This window comes from Cibotium barometz, chromosome 11 (assembly GCF_041138505.1).
Source record: "Cibotium barometz isolate CiBa-2024 chromosome 11, ASM4113850v1, whole genome shotgun sequence".
Taxonomy (NCBI): domain Eukaryota; kingdom Viridiplantae; phylum Streptophyta; class Polypodiopsida; order Cyatheales; family Cibotiaceae; genus Cibotium; species Cibotium barometz.
This window is the reverse complement of record NC_141056.1, coordinates 14,504,208-14,521,397: the sequence shown is the minus strand read 5'-3', so window position 1 is coordinate 14,521,397 and position 17,190 is coordinate 14,504,208. Positions and strand designations below refer to the sequence as shown.

General features: G+C 47.5%; 3 protein-coding genes across 9 annotated transcripts in view; 2 read left to right on the top strand and 1 right to left on the bottom strand.

Moving 5' to 3' along the window:
- The window catches only part of LOC147633800 (uncharacterized), an 88,378-nt gene that overhangs the window by 41,040 nt on the left and 30,148 nt on the right, over positions 1 to 17,190 (bottom strand). The gene's annotated exons all lie outside the window — the stretch shown is intronic.
- Positions 981 to 3,536, top strand: LOC147633802 (uncharacterized). Its single transcript, XM_086804488.1, has 2 exons — positions 981 to 2,916; positions 3,047 to 3,536. The coding sequence occupies exons 1-2, from the start codon at positions 1,442 to 1,444 to the stop codon at positions 3,474 to 3,476; spliced, it is 1,905 nt and encodes a 634-aa protein (XP_086660614.1). The 5' UTR covers positions 981 to 1,441; the 3' UTR covers positions 3,477 to 3,536.
- On the top strand, positions 3,605 to 4,407 carry LOC147633801 (uncharacterized). The gene is made up of 2 exons (XM_086804487.1): positions 3,605 to 3,702; positions 3,827 to 4,407. Exons 1-2 carry the CDS (start codon positions 3,658 to 3,660, stop codon positions 4,247 to 4,249), a joined length of 468 nt encoding a protein of 155 aa, XP_086660613.1. The 5' UTR covers positions 3,605 to 3,657; the 3' UTR covers positions 4,250 to 4,407.

Here is a 17,190-nt window from a genome sequence, read left to right as displayed (position 1 = left end):
GTGCCTGAGGATGTACACAAAACTGCTTGTAGGACAGCATTTGGGCTTCATGAGTATCTTGTTATGCCTTTTGGTCTTAAGAATGCCCCGGCTACATTTAATAGAATGATGGATCGCATATTCCATGGGTACAGGAAATTCACAGGTGTCTTCTTTGATGACATCCTAGTCTTCTCGAAGACCGAAGAAGAGCATAGAGCTCATTTGGCTATTGTTTTTGAAGAACTCCGTAAACATAAACTCTTCATAAATGCAAAGAAGAGTAAGTTCTTCTTGTCAGAGATACATTATCTTGGGCATATTGTGTCCAAAGATGGAGTACGGATGGATCCTGCAAAGATTGATGCAATTCGGAATTGGCCCGAATTGAGTTCGGTGCATGAGATCCGTAGTTTTCTTGGATTATGCTCTTACTACCGCAAATTCATTCACCACTTTGCATGGATTGCTTCTTCTTTGCATGATTTGACAAAGAAGAAGGCCACATTCAAATGGACTAATGTAGTGAGGGATGCGTTCCTCAAATTGAAAGATGCAACTGATAGAATGTGCAGCGGAAGAAGGGAAAGTGGAAACACAGGAGAGAGAGTGAGAGAGAGAGATGGAGAGGAAACACAGGTGAGAACCTGCTCTCAATATCATCATCAAAAGGAATACATGTCCCGAGCAAGAGGGGAGAACCTCGTATGTGAGAGGGACTGCAACAAACAAAGCTAAGCAAGCAGTGAGAAATGAGGGAGGCAAGCCAGCTATATATATGCCCATGAGTGGACAGCCGACTGGTGATAAAATCCTCCACGACTGGGAAAATACCCAAGACTCCATAAAATAGGGAATAATGAGGAAAAATATATGTGAGAGGTGACCAGCCCCTCTGACTAACATGGTCAGTCCTAGAGGCTATAATAGGACACCAAACAGGAAGTCAACAAGAAGGGGATGATGTCTAACACCCCCTCTCACCACCGGATGCTGAGTGAACTCCAAGAAGCCAGAGACGCCGTCCTCGATCAAAGATGAAAGACTGCAGCATGGTTGATATATACATACGTACGGATCTGATCCGTACCGTACGGCCGTACTGTACGGATCCGTACACGTACGGATCGATCCGTACGTGAGGTTTTTTTTTGGCTGAAAATCGACGAGCGTGTATGAATGGGCGCCCACCTGGCGGCTAGCCTTTGGGTACATACTAGGCCTTTCAACTTTGATTATTGGACTCCAGAGAGCGTGCGTTACAGAGAGGCGAGAGCAGAAAGTTTTCGAAAAAGACCAGGCGACCACAGCGTTGGAACTTTGGCGCCAGGCGTGCGTGTAGGTAAACTGAGCATCTTCCTCTCTCTCTCTTTCTCTCCCTCTTGAGTCTTGAGTCTTATCTCTTTCTCTTGCATATGTGCTGTGCACTTGGCAGGTGCAGACAAAAGTCTCAAGAGCCATCATGCCTAAGCCAACTAACCCGTATTGGCAAGAGCACACCAATGTGATCCGCATTGTCAACACGCCAGGGCAAGCTGGATCTGGCACGCGACGATGGCAATGCAAGTATTGCAACTTTCAGCTCACCAGTACCATTTCTCGCGTCGTTATGCACTTGACAGGCATTGGCACAACCAATAACTGTGCAGGGTGCAAGGTAGTACCAAAGGACATTAGGGATAAGTTGATTGCTGAGAATTTTCCAGCAATGGGTGCAGGGAAAAAGGTGAAAGGTAGTCAACAGACACAGGATGCTCTCCATGATGCACTCTTGGGAGACTTGGGTGGTTCTTCACAGGTTCAGGAGGAGCAGCCCACTGGCAGTAGGAAGAGGGCTCGTACCATGCATGAGCAGCAGGACTATGTGGAGGATGATGGAGAGATGCATGCACCAAGGCAGACTACCTTGCCTTCTCGAGTGGCCTCTCTTTCTTGGGTGAAGGAGCGCCAGAAAGTGGCTGAGATGGAGATTGCTCGCACTCTCATTGAGTGCAACATCTCCTTTCATGTCTTGAGGACTGAGCAGTGGCAGAGGATGGTCAGAGCCATAGCCCAGGTTGGACACACAGAGGATTGGTCGGGGTTGGAATACAATAAGATGCGGACCACTACGCTTGAGGAGCAGAAAGCATTGATAGATAAGGCATTGGTACCAGTGAAGGCAGGTTGGGGGCAATTTGGGTGCACCATCATTTCAGATGGCTGGAGTGACATTCGTAGGCAACACATCATTAATATTCTTGTGTCGTCTTGCCTTGGCACGTACTTCTTGCGTGCTGTTGATGCAGGAAAGGCTGGAGAGCGGATTACAGGTGAGTTTATCTATGAGCACATCCGGCAGGCTATACTTGAGGTTGGCCCAGAGAATGTGGTGCAGGTTATTACTGACAACGCCTCCAATTGCAAGGCTATGGGTGAGATGATTGAGGCAGAGTTTAAGAACATTGTTTGGACTCCATGTGCAGCTCACTGTCTTGACTTGTTGATGGAGGACATTGGGAAGTTAACATGGGTGTTGCCTATTGTTTCCGATGCCACAAAAATGACTACTTTTTTCCGCAAAAAGCACAAGGCATTGGCTATCTTTAGGAGTCACAGTACACTTGACATGGTGCGGCCCTTGAAGACCAGATTTGCATATATGTATCTTGTGTTGCAGCGACTCTATGCAGTGAGGGATCCACTTCTACAAACAGTAGTGGACCCGAAGTGGAGAGAGATGCATCACGCACAGGAGGAGTCCACTAGATACATACAGCGGCGGGTGCTTGATGAGTCCTTTTGGTCGGAGGTGCAGGCTATGATAGTAGCATTGCAGCCAATTTATGTGTTGCTGCGTGTCACAGACATGGAGGGCTCCACCATGGGCCTAGTCTATCATCTCTTCTCAGAGATGAAGACACACATCAGAGGCTGCAGATCACTGGCGCTTGATCGGTATGTACTTGCTTCTGCAATGATTACTCTAGAGTCTATTAAATATTTAGTATAATACTATAATGTATAATAGTAAATACTACAATCAAAATTCAGCCTGTTAACTAATGTTGCATCAATGCTTTTACAGTCGGGAAGAGATCTTGGCTATTGTAGACAAGAGATGGACATTTATGAGTCGGCCCATTCATGTGATGGCTGCATTGCTTCATCCTTTCTACAAGAAGCCAACTCTTTTTAATGACAGGAGTCTACTACAGGGCAAGGATGCGTACATTGGCTTGATTTGCGAGGAGGATGAGCAGTTGGACATTGATGCAGAGCTCGCTAGCTATGAAAATAATTTAGGGTCATCCTTTACTAGAGCTGTGGCGTTGAGGCCGGAGGCAACGAAGTTCTCTCTTACATGGTGGCAGAGTTATGGAAGACAAGGTCTTCCAAAGCTCACTCGTATCGCTTTACGTGTCCTCTCACAGGTAAAGTTTTCTATCTTTACATTTTCCATACATGTGTTATGGACCTGGGACCATGGTTCATTGTCCAATGTCTATTGTCTATGACCATGTCCAATGTCCATTGTAATTTGTCACCATTGACACGTCACAATGCACATGTGACATGCAGGATTGCTTTGCTGGTGGATGCGAGCGCATTTGGAGCGCTTATTCGCTAATTCACATGAAGATCCGTAATCGACTCAGCACTGCACACCTAGAGAGATTAGTCTACTGCCGAGCAAATATGAAGCTTGTGCGAGATTACCACGCTTTGGGGACACCCAAGCAGGTTAGAAAGTTGAAACTTTGGGCTAGCGTTTATACATATTACAAGCGAATATTTGTAATTACTAATTACTACTTTCTACGCTGTTAATAATGTGAACACTGAATTGCATTTTGTTTTTTAACAGACAGATCCATCAAAATTGAAGTTGGTCTCGGAGGGGAGTGCAGAGGAGACTGAGCAGCAGCAGCAGCAGCTTGTGAGAAACGATCAGGAGGAGATTATTCGCATGCTGCACAGAGAGCTGGAGAGTGTGGATCGACGTGTGACGAGGTCACATGCGCGAGTTCTCAGTCTCCCGTTAGTCGGGCGAGATGCAGGTCCAGAAGTTTCACGACGAGAGACCATTCGGCGAGGAAAGCTTCTTGTCCGTACTCCTCGGAGACGGGCAAATGAGGTTGTTCCTCTCATTCAGCCTACGGAGGATGATGATCCAGGACAGCAGAGTATGATGGCAGAGCCAGAGTATGATGAAGAGGGCAACGTCCTGACAGATGGGGACTTGCTCTCTTCAGGAGTGTCATCATCCTCATCCGATGAGGAGTTTTGAGATTCAGAGAGTAGAGTCTCGAGAGTCGAGTCGAGACTCTTTGTTATTGCTTAGTGTTTTTTACTTTTGAGTCTTGACTCTTGACATCAGACATTTATGATTTGTTATTTGTATGCTCTAGTATGAGCCTTTTAGGTTGACATCAGACATTTGTTATTTGTATGCTCTAGTATGAGCCTTTCTACGTCTATTTTGTCTTGACAACCATTGTGTCAAGTATATGATGTGTGTTTTGAAATTAGTACATACTACATGCAAATTGGTTTATTTTGATTCTAGAATGTTTCAAACTTTTATGTACCTTAAATGTAGAAAGGTGTTGAATGTCCTATTGTTTGCCAATGGTACGTATTTTTACGTACATAAAAAATTTTACTGTACGGAACACCGTACAGTACGTACATATACACAACGTACAGTACGTACACATCAACCTTGGACTGCAGAGACAGGTACCAAGAAAGCTCCACAAGCAATCTCCTCAACAACTCAGCTACAAAAGCAACAGAACAAGCTACCAGGTACACCACTCCTCTGGACGAAAACAACCATATAGGCTGCGACATGCTGCTCCAAATAATGGTTCCAAACCCAAGTGTAAGAACACGTCCCAAAGTCGAATGTCGTGTATCCAGCCTGGAGAAGGTATAAAAAAACCTCATAACCAACCAAGATCAGATCCTGTAGATAATCAATCTTGGGAGAAGCAAACTGCTCCTCACTGGAACCCTCAAAAGAAATAAAGTCAATCTGCTCCAACTCTGTACCAAGAGTAGCCAAATGCTGTACAAAAGCATCCTCTGAAAAGGTTGGCATCGCAAGATGTAAAGACTCTATAGAAAAGATGGGGTCCATCTACTCAAACTTAGTACCATGAGTTGCCCAATGCTATACATAAGTACACGCCACTGAGGTGGGCATCGCAAGATGAAAGCACTCCACATCCCCCTCTGAAAAAAGATGTCGTCCGACTGGTACAAGCCCAAACTGATTCTAATCCAAATCCAAAAAACTCTAGAAGTACCACTGTGTCCCAGGCACGGTTAGCAACCACAGATCCAAAGCATCCCACTAGGTCCAAAAAACCATCCTCCAAAATAACAAACCTGCACACCGCAGCAAACCAAATGCAAAACCGGCAGGGGGAGGGGCAACCTCTGAAGCATCACAAAGAGAGGCAGAGGTAGACTCCTCACAATGAGGAAGGGAAGCAGGAATATAAACTGCAATGGTAACAAAGTCCTCAAAAGCATCACTGAGGGCAGAAGACTGTTCCATAAGTAGAATCAAATCCCAAGAATCAACAACAAAAAAATGATCCATGTGAAAGGATCACACCTAAGGGCAAAACACCCTCCTTGTTCTGCAAACACAGCAAAGAACACAGGCTCGGAAAAAATAAACTCTGCTCAGGATCTCTGAAAAGATCACTGCTCTCCTCCAAAATCTGTAAACTCCTGTCTCAGAAGAAAGTCTCCACTGATACAAAACAGCTCCCGAAACTGATCCTCAAGTGAAGTAGCTGGAGATAGGCCCCCTCAGAGTGTAGAAAACTCCTGTGGGAAGCAAAGCGCAGCCAAAACACTGCTATCCAGCAAAAAATAGCACTCCACCGCCAACAGAAGGCAAGGAACATGAAGAAACCAGGAAACCGTGTAGGCCAGGAACAAAACACAGGTATAGATGCTCCAAAATCAGCAAAACGCTGACTCAAATCTGAAATTCAGAATCCTCCTCAAGTACCAAACTGCCTCCAAAGCCACAATCCAAACAAGAAACCCCCTCTGCAAGTGATCTATGTCCAGTGGAGAAGAAAACGCAACCAAACAAGGGCTACAAACCTGAAAATTCAGGCCAACCAGTGTCCACACATCCTATTGAGGAAAAAACGCTGAAGTGAAGGTACCTTTGGGTCCAACAGATGAAGCCCAAGTCAAGGTAGAGCTACCAGCAAGATCGGTTCAAAAAAACGCAGCAACCATGGCTACAAATCTGAAAACGCAGAGGTAAAAGGGACTATAGAACGGGCACAGTATGGAAACGCTGAAGCCTCAAATCAAGAACTGCTGCAAAGAACAAATACAATCAGGGGGGCGATGGCACATGATAACCAAAAGGGAAAGGCGTTGGCCTAGGGCCTAGGAGAAGGCCCTTTGAAGAGGCCAAAAGGGGAGCCCAAAGAGCCCCAAGAACAAGGCGAGGGAAGGCAAGCCCTAGCAGGCCAAAAACACAGCCGGTTGGGACACTCAGTTGCCGCCCAGTCCTTGAAAACAGCCGCCTGGGAACCTTGGTAGATGCCGCTAAAGAGCAAGTCTGCCGCCTTGGAAAAACACCCCTGCCAGTCCGCCTAGAGGTTGCCAACTGACGCCCTGATGTAGAGGGACTACAGCCCACTGAATTGGGGATGAATCTGCCCTCGTTTGACCTGAAATGCAAGCTTCTTCACGTGAAAACGCAGATCTATCTACCGGCAGAAACGCAAGAGGTAGAGGAGGGAGCATCCAACACTCAAGATCACCGGCGCTCTGATACCATGATAGAATGTGCAGCGGAAGAAGGGAAAGTGGAAACACAGGAGAGAGAGTGAGAGAGAGAGATGGAGAGGAAACACAGGTGAGAACCTGCTCTCAATATCATCATCAAAAGGAATACATGTCCCGAGCAAGAGGGGAGTACCTCGTATGTGAGGGACTGCAGCAAACAAAGCTAAGCAAGCAATGAGAAATGAGGGAGGCAAGCCAGCTATATATATGCCCATGAGTAGGCAGTCGACTAGTGATAAAATCCTCCACGACTGGGAAAATACCCAAGACTCCATAAAATGGAGAATAATGTGGGAAAATATATGAGGGGTGACCAGCCCCTCTTTGACTAACATGGTCAACCCTAGAGGCTATGATAGGACACCAAACAAGAAGCCAGCAAGAAGGGGATGATGTCTAACAGCAACTACTTATGGTCCACTGTTGATCATTCCGGATTTGCAAAAGTCTTTGTGTGGAATAAGATGCATTTGGAAATTGCATAGAAGCTGTCCTAAATCAAGTGGGACATGCCGTGGCTTATACGAGCCGTAGATTGCATGATGCAGAGCTATCTCTTGGCATTTATGAGAAAGAGCTCTTGGCTGTAATTCATGCACTTACTATATGGAAACATTACCTTCTTGGGGCTGATTTCACTGTGAAAACAGATCACCAAAGTTTGAGGTATTTTCTTACCCAAACTAGAACCATATGCGAATAGCCAATTTCCTCTCTATGATTCATTTTCAGATCTTGCACACCCCAAGAAAGAAGAATGTAGTGGCAGATGCATTGTCACGAAAGAGGTATGTAGCAGCTATCTCAGTTGCCTCTCAAGGGGACATGTCTGCCATGCGTGATTTGTATCATACGAATGCTGATTTTGCCACTGTTTGGGCTAATTTCATGGCTGGTCATGCACATGCCTCTTATGTGATCAAAGAGGGTTATCTCATGAAAGATAATTGCCTATGTGTGGTGTCTAACATGAGACAAAAGGTTTTGGATGAGTGCCATGCTCCTCCATATGCTGGTCATAGAGGCATAATGCCTACTACGCACATGATTGAGCGGTATTTCTTTTGGCCAGGTATGCGGAAGGACACAGAGACACATGTACGTGCATGTATCACCTGTCAAAAGGTGAAATTTGATAGGCAAAAGGCACCAGGTTTGCTTCAGCCATTGCCTATTCCCACGCATATACACCAGGGCCTTTGTTGTGGGTGTGCTCGCCCTTATTAGGTGTTTTCTCATTTTTCCCCACTCTCCGTATTTTTTCCCTATTTTTCTTGGCTTGGGTGGTTGCCCTGTGTTGGCAGGAGCACACATGGGCTGGCCGACTAACTCTTCAGGTCCACGACCTCTCACAAATGCTGGCTGACTGGTGCTTTATGCTGGTCGTGGAGATACAGGCTTGTCGGGCTGCCTTTCTACAGGCCGACTACATGCCTGGGGCCATATAAAATGGCCCCATTGCCCCTTGCCATTGTATTCTTCTTTTTTCCGGGATCTTGTGTATATAGAGCAGAGTTACACACCTCTCTCTCTACTTCTCTTGTGCTGTCTATTTTCTGCACTCTACTTGCTCTTGTGTTCTCAGATTTTGTCATCATCTCCACTGCATATTCTGACATGGTATCAGAGCCCTAGGCTCTTGATAGTTCTTGGGATTTGTGTGAGCAAGAGGGGGACTGTTGTGTTGCTGATTGGTGGACTATTCTAGACTGTTCGGGAAGAGGAGAAGCAAGAGGAAGGCGGGCTGATTTGCTGGACAGCCACTTGCAGGTGTAAAGTTTTTTTTCCCACCCACCCACCCTTTTCAGTTACATCCCCGCACTGGCAGATCTACTTGAGATGGCTGAGAAGCATGTGAAGATCCCTACACTCCCCACGTTCCCAGTAGACCGTCAGTTGGACGGGACCAATTACGGCATATGGAAGGTTAAGATGGAATCTGTTCTGGAGTCATATGACCTTGCTGATTTCATCGTTGTAGGGGTTCCACGGCCGGAGGTGGAGGAAGGGGAGTTATCGTCGATTCGAAAGCACAGTTATGGGATCGTGTCAATGCCAGGGACTGTTCATTCATCTTCCTCAACTGCATACCGCAGGTAATCAATCATATAAAGCATATGACGCGGCCAGAGGTATATGGCAGCATTTGGCTTCTCTTTATAACACGGTATCGCCCATGAAGAGGATTTCCTTGGAAATACAGATGCGGGTTATGAACCCTGCAAAGTCATCGACGATGTGGGAGCACATTAACAAGCTGCGGGCTCTTCAGCAGGAAGTTCTTCAGGCTGGGAAGGAGATATCATCAGAGGACAAGCCATAACGTTGCTGTCGCATTTGCCCTCTCAGTACTCAGCATTCTACTCGTCTTTGATTACCAGTGGCAGACTCAGCACCATCACGTGGGAGGAGCTTGTGCCCATATTCTTGGACCAGGAGGAAAGATTCACGAACCCTCTACAAGGCGGAGATTCGGAGGCCTTAACTGGCCAACGATCGAAAGGCCAGAATAACAGCAGGGGCCAAGGGAAGGCTTCATCGGAGAAGTCTTCTGAGAAGTAGCCTGATGCAGACGGAGAGAAACTCAAGGCCGAGAGGTCCTACAATGATTGTGGCGAGAAAGGCCACTATTGGAGGAAGTGTCCTAAGCAGACTGGAAAGAGTGTTGATTCTTCAGCCTCAGCTGCAAAGACTCCAGCATTTGTGCACTTAGAGATGATGGACTCAAATGCTTCATCGTCTTCAAGCGAGGAGGCAGTTGGCTTCACCGCAAAGGATACCCGGGAGTGGATTCTTGACAGTGGTGCTTCCAGGCACATGACTCCTTCCCGAGACTTCTTTTTGGATCTGAAACGGCAGTCAGGTCGCATCTTCATTGGCGACAACTCCACCATTCCGATACACAGTGAGTACCGGATGGAGATTATTCCCGACGGCATGGGGAGTAAGCATTCCTCCCGTGTACTTTACGTCCCCGCTCTTGGTTTTCATCTTTTGTTAGTGCATGAAGTATGCAAGACTGGCTTCCCGGTGGAATTTGAGGAGCATTTAGTTGCTCTACGAGACCGCGAGACTGGCCAGGTTGTCTGGGAAGGCGGCGTGGAGAATGGTATCTACAAGCTCTCCGCACTCTCCTCATTGACAGGTTCTCAGGTTGGTGACTTGTGGCACTTTCGGTTTGGCCACTTAAATGTGGATGCGGTGCGGCGAGCTTTCTGGGACCAGATGGTGGTTGGCTTGCCAAATGTTGGCAACAGGTAAGGACGTTGAAATTCTTGCATACGTGGTAAGCAGCACAGGGAATCCTTTCCGAAGCAGGCTTCCAAGTGGGCTTCGAAACCATTGGAGTTGGTTCACACTGACTTGTGTGGACCTCAGCAGACACCATCTTTGGGAGGATCTCTATATTTCATGCTGCTTGATGATTGTTCCAGATTCACATGGGTCTATTTTCTTTCTCACAAAGACCAAGCTTTTACTCGGTTCAAGGATTGGCATGTGATGGTGGAGAAGGAGTTGTCAGAATACGCAGCGGAGATGATGACCAGATCTGGGAACACAAGAGCAAAACGCATGCAGAAAAAATACAGCACAAGAGAGAGAGAGAAATAGGCGTGTAACTCTGCTCTATATACACAAGAAGATCCCGGGTATGATACACAACTGGCAAGGGGGCTGGGGCATAGTCACATGGGAACGCCGTTCCATTGGTGTGGAACGGGGGAACGTGGAGTAATGGAAGAAGGGAACGGCGGAACGTGGAGGAACGCTTTTTATTTTTTTTTTCCATGATTAGCGAAGCGGCACCCTTACGTTTTTTTTTCCACGTCAGAGATCCGCCGGCAGCGTAATAGCGCATGGTTCTATTTCTTTTTTTTTGACAAGCTGGGTTACGGGTGCCCAAAACGTTTTGGGCACCCTTTAAAAAAGGCCCAAATTTTGGGCCTTTTTTAAAGGGTGCCCAAAACGTTTTGGGCACCCTTTGTATTAAAAAAAAAAAAAACGGATACCTGCAAGTAGCGCCGCCGCCGACCCCTGAAAAAAAACATGGGAAAAAAAAAAGATTATGCAACGTTTTTTTTAAACGTTGAAAGAAGACCTGCCAGGCTGCCCTGCAACGTTCGAAAAAAACGTCAATATCAACGTTTTAAAAAAAACGTACATCTCTTCTCTGAGAACTTTAAAAAACTCACAGAGTGCACTTGCAGTGTGCATACTGCATAGCCAAGTACAATCTCTCTCTCTCATTATTCATAGCCAAGTACATTGTACAATCTCTCTCTCTCTCTCTCTCATAAGAGAACCAAGACAGCTTTCTCTCTCTCATAGCCAAGTACAATCTCCCTCTCAAAGCCAAGTACAATCTCTCTCTCTCTCTCTCTCTCTCTTTCTCTCTCTCTCATATAATGCCTCCTAAGGGAACCAAGAGAGCCAAGAAGAACGAAGCATGGTCATGGTGGGATGAGGTGGATATTCTTGAGGCCAATCAAGGCGGAGGAGCTAGGAAGTGGAAATGTCGCTATTGTGGCAGCACCAAACATGGGGGAGTCAACCGAGTTCGAGGTCACCTAATCCATGAGCCGGGACAAGAAATCCAACCATGCTTGTCAATCTCAGCTGAGAAAAAGAGAGAGCTAGAAGCTAGGCATAATGAAGTGATTTTTCGTGCTCCTCCTCCAAGAGCTATGGCTGCGAACCCATCATTCTTTACAACTCCTTCAAGCAACTTCTCCACATCCGTAGGCTCTTCTTCCGTGCATCAACCACCACCCCCCAAAGGCACGCAAAGAACTCTTGCGGGTTCTTGGAATCCACGCAAACGAGAAGCCGTGGATGCAGCTATTGCAAGGTTCTTCTACCATGACCACATCGCTTTCAATGTGGCAAGGTCCCCTTATTTTCGGGAAATGGTTCGTCTCATTGCTGAATTTGGACCAACCTACACTCCCCCTTCTTCGGAGAGCCTTCGAACCACGCTTTTGGCAAAGGAAAAGGAAGCTGTTGAGCAAGCCATGCAAAACGTCAAGGAAGGGTGGCAACGCAACGGTGTCTCCATCATTAGTGATGGATGGAGTGATAGCCAATCTCGCTCCATCCATGGCATCATCGCATACTCTCGAGGGAACACATTTTTTGTGTCTTCCCATGATGCCTCTCCAACGGGCAAGTATGCCGACGTCATCGTGGAGGAATGGGCAGAGGCAATTGAGCAAGTGGGTCCTCAAGATGTGATCCAGGTCATTGGTGATGGGGAGGCCTCAAATCGAGCTGCAGGCGACCTTCTTTTGGCAAGGTATCCACACATCACATTCACTCCATGCATTGCACATGGCTTGAATAATCTTCTAAAAGACATTGATGGTCTTTCATGGGTAGCACCATGCATAGCAAAGGGAAAAGACATAGTTTCATTCATCACTCGGCACACATTTAGCCTCTCCGAGTTTAGGAAAAGATCCCCAAACTTGGATCTTAAAAAATATTCGGAAACTCGTTTTGCATATAATTTTATTATGCTAGAGAGGCTAGTTGCACTCCATAACATTCTCAAGCAGCTTGTAGTGAGTGATGAGTGGAGCACGTGGCCCACTGCCCGTAGCACACAAGGAACAACTTGTTACACCCACATCATGGATGCTCCTTTGTGGGTGAAGATTGAGCATGTTGTCAACATTACGAAGCCCATTATCTACATGCTGCGTATGGTGGATGGGAAAAAACCTTGCATTGGCAAAGTTTATGAGGGCATGGACAAGATGGTGGAGCGTATCCTTTCTTTGGAGCTCGACACAACAAAGAAGGCAGAACTCCAAAGTTTGTGTCAAGCAAGGTGGGACCAATATCACTCACCAATGCATGCAGCTGCATTTGTGATTGATCCAGAGTTTCAAGGCAAAGGCCAGGAATCGGATGAAGAAGTCACAAATGGCTGGGACAAAATCCTTGCCAGATTGGTGCCTGATGCTACGATGAGAAGCAAGATTAGAATTGATTTGGGAAAGTACAGAGCAAAGACAGGTAATTTTGGTTCAGCAGATGCCCAGCAAGATAGGACACTTATGGGAGGTGCTCTTTGGTGGGAGAACTACGGATCGGGTACTCCAGAGCTACAACGGCTTGCAATGCGCATTCTCAGTCAGAATGCAAGTTCTTCTCCAATTAAGCAACTATGGAGTGTTTTTAGCCATGTTGCCTCGAAGAAGAGAAATCGGCTACTCACTACCAGAACAAATGACCTTGTGTATGTGTCAGCCAACTTGCGACTATTAGCCCAGGTTGCTAGTGGTGACTTTGACCATGAGAGCTTCATAGATATGGAGCCACAGTCTGAGTCGGATGATGACGACCCTCCACCTCCACCTCCACCTCCACCTCCACCTGCATCGATGCATGATGCATCTATGGATGATCTAGCTGACATCTTTGCACCTATTTGATATCACCTAGGACTTTAGGTTTCTTTGTTCTTAGCTATCTAGATTCTAGCTTTCACTATGTGGCTGTACATTGTACAAGCTATTGTACTTCTGGTTTTCTAAATATGAACAAGGTCATTGAGTTTGCTATCAAATTCTTGTCTTTTTTTGTCTACTTTCAATTGTATATTTGTCTCTTTTTACCTGCTTTTAATTGTATATTTGTCTACTCATGTGTATTGAAATATGATAACGTGTCGTTCCGGATCCCGTTCCGGATTGCAAGGGGTCCCGTTCCCGTTCCGGATTGGCCCCTCGTTCCCATATCCGTTCCCGTTCCCTGGTGACTATGGGCTGGGGGCCTATTTATATGGCCCGCCCCAACAGCAATCGGCCTGCTGTAGGGCAGCCCACGACTGTATCAACAGTCGGCCAGCAACAAATGAGGCCCACGACTGCATACATCCAGTCGGCCAACATCCAGAAGTCCACGACTGATGTCTGGGCAGTCGGCCAGCTACTGGTCCTCCAGCCGTCTCAGGGGTGTCTCCCAAGCCACAGAAAAAATGGGAAAAATAGGGGAAAAATGCGGAGAGTGGGGAAAAATGATAAAACACCTCATAAGGGCGGGCACACCCACAACAAAGGCCCTGGTGTATAAAACTGGACAGGAGATGACTTCTAACACCCCCTCTCAGCTCCTGGCTGTGAAACCAACCACAGGGAGCTGGGGTGCCGCCTGAGCAAATCCTGAGATAGCAACTTCGTGAAGAGGTCCACAGTACTGTCCTCTGTCGAACAGAACTCTAGCAAGATGTCATCAGCAACGATCTGTTCACGAACAAAGTGCCTCTGGATGACCATGGGTTCCTCCAGTGGAAGCCCAAACCTACAATGCAACCTCTACATCCTCACCACCTCATAAGCAGCATCACAAGCAGCCCGGTACTCTGCCTCTGTCTTCGACAAGGCAAAAGATGACTGCATCTTACTGCTCCATAAAACTGCTCCTGGGCCTGAAGTAGATCTCCTCGTGCCGGATCTCCTCCCCAAACTGAGTCACTCCAACCGTGGAGTCGGACTCCATCCAACAATCCCCCTCCTGTGTACAAGAGTCCATGATCCTTCGCATGCCGCAGAAACCACAGGAAACGCAATCCTGCCTCCCAAAGAGTCATCTACAACCATGAGCTCAACTGCCTCATCAGGAAGCTCCCGTCCAATCTGGTGTCCATCAACCAGATCCATGAACCATACAGCTTCTGAGTCAAAGAGGCATCACACTGCTAACAAGGATCAACACCTGTTACAGTGCACAAACAAGTCCTAGAAACCTGATGAAGACCACACAAGGCCTTCTGAAACCTGTCAACCACCCCCTCTAAATCCGGAACCACAAAGCTTGGAGAAAACACCTCCTTCTGCAAGTAATCACCTGCCACCTGCCTGGCTTTCCGAAAGGTCCCTGTGGAAAGAACATCCTCATCTACTGGAGGTTCTTTGTCCCGAATACTAAGAGACATCAGAGCATAAGTTACCTGTTCAGTTTCCTCTGACTGACAAACACAAGAACTACCAACATCAGTACTGGAGAGTTCCTGCCAACTGCTACCATCAACTGGCAAGCTATCCACCATCTGGTCCCGGAAAGCCTGTACCTGCAGCGTATCCACACTTAAGTGGCCATTACCAGACTGCCACTCATCACAAACTTGAGGACCTGGGAGAGAGAGTGCTGAAAGCTTGTAAACTCCATTCTCCACTCCGCCTTCCCAAACCACTTGGCCTGTTGCTTTGTCCCGGAGAGCAACAAAATGCTCATAAAACTCCACCCGTACGCCAGTCTTGCAAACCTGATGCACTGACAACAGATGAAAACCAAGTGCCGGAACATACAACACCTGGGAGGAATGCTTCCCCCCTTTGCCATCGGGAACTATCTCCATCCTACCCTCACTGTGAACTGGGATAGTGGACGTATCCCCAGTAAGTATGTGACCAGAAAGCCTGCAGAGATCCTGTAAACCGGAACGGGAAGGAGTCATGTGCCTGGAAGCACCACTATCGAGAATCCACTCTCGAGTATCCATTGCGGAGTGTCCTCCAATCTCCTCCCTGCCTAAAGAAAATGAAACATCGGTGTCCATCACCTCCAGGTGCACAAAAGCCGGAGTCTTCATGATTGCTGCTGAGGAATCTTCACCCTTCTCGGTCTTGACGGTAGCCAGAGGTATATGGCAGCATTTGGCCTCTCTTTACAACAGGGTATCGCCCATGAAGAGGATTTCCTTGGAAGTACAGATGCGGGTTATGAGCCCTGCAAAGTCGTGGACGATGCGGGAGTATATTAACAAGCTGCAGGCTCTTCAGCAGGAAGTTCTTCAGGCTGGGAAGGAGATATCATCAGAGGACATGGCCATAACGTTGCTGTCACATTTGCCCTCTTCGTACTCAGCATTTTACTCGTCTTTGATTACCAGTGGCAGGCTCAGCACCATCACGTGGGAGGAGCTTGTGCCCATGGTCCTGGACCAGGAGGAACGATTCAAGAACCCTCCTCAGGGTGGAGGTTCGGAGGCCTTAACTGGCCAACGGTCGAAAGGCCGTAACACGGGCAAAGGGAAGGCTTCGTCGGAGAAGTCTTCTGAGAAGAAGTCCGTTTCTGACCGCGAGAAACTAAAGGCAGAGAGAACCTGTAATGATTGTGGCGAGAAAGGCCACTATTGGAGGCAATGTCCCAATGATTGATTACCTGCGGTGTGCAGTTGAGAAAGATAAACGAACAAACCCTAGAGTTGACACGATCCCACATCTGTGTCTGAGCCTCTCGGTCCTTCTGGATCGACGGTAACTCCCCTTACTCAACTTCCGGCCGTGGAACACCAACAACGACGAAATCTGCAAGGTCGTAAGACTCCAGAACAGATTCCATCATAACCTTCCATATGCCGTAGTTGCTCCCGTCTAACTGACGGTCCACCGGGAACGTGGGGAGTGTCGGGATCTTCACATGCCTCTCGGCCATCTCAAATAGATCTGCCATTGCGGGGATGTACTCTGAAAAGGGTGGGTGGGTGGGAACAAAGAAGAACTAATACTTGCAAGTGGCTGTCCAGCAAATCAGCCCGCCGTCCTCTTGCTTCTCCTCTTCCCGAACAGTCCAAAACAGTCCACCAATCAGCCACAAAACAGTCCCCCTCTTGCTCACACAAATCCCAAGAACTATCTAGAGCCTAGGCTCTGATACCATGTCAGAATGCGCAGCGGAGATGATGACCAGATCTGGGAACACAAGAGCAAAACGCATGCAGAAAAAATACAGCACAAGAGAGAGAGAGAAATAGGCGTGTAACTCTGCTCTATATACACAAGAAGATCCCGGGTATGATACACAACTGGCAAGGGGGCTGGGGGCCTATTTATATGGCCCCCCAACAGCAGTCGGCTTGCTGTAGGGCAGCCCACGACTGTATCAACAGTCGGCCAGCAGCAAATGAGGCCCACGACTGCATACATCCAATCGGCCAGCATCCAAAAGTCCACAACTGATGTCTGGGCAGTCGGCCAGCTACTGGTCCTCCAGCCGCCTCAGGGCTGCCTCCCAAGCCACAGAAAAAATGGGAAAAATAGGGGAAAAATGCGGAGATTGGGGAAAAATGATAAAACACCTCATAAGGGCGGGCACACCCACAACAAAGGCCCTGGTGTATAAAACTGGACAGGAGATGACTTCTAACAGGAGTCTGGATTGCAGGTGAAGACTCTCAGGGCTGACAAAGGAGGTGAATTCTCTTCGAATGTTTTCGTCAGATTTTGTGCAGATCATGGCATCAAGAGGGAACTGGCCAATACAGGATCGCCTTCAGAGAATGGAGTGGTAGAACGCAAGAACAGGACTGTGGTGGAGATGGCGAGGACGATGCTGGAGCATCGTGATATTCCTCGTCCACTAAGGGGAGAGGCTGTGGCTACGGCTGTCCAT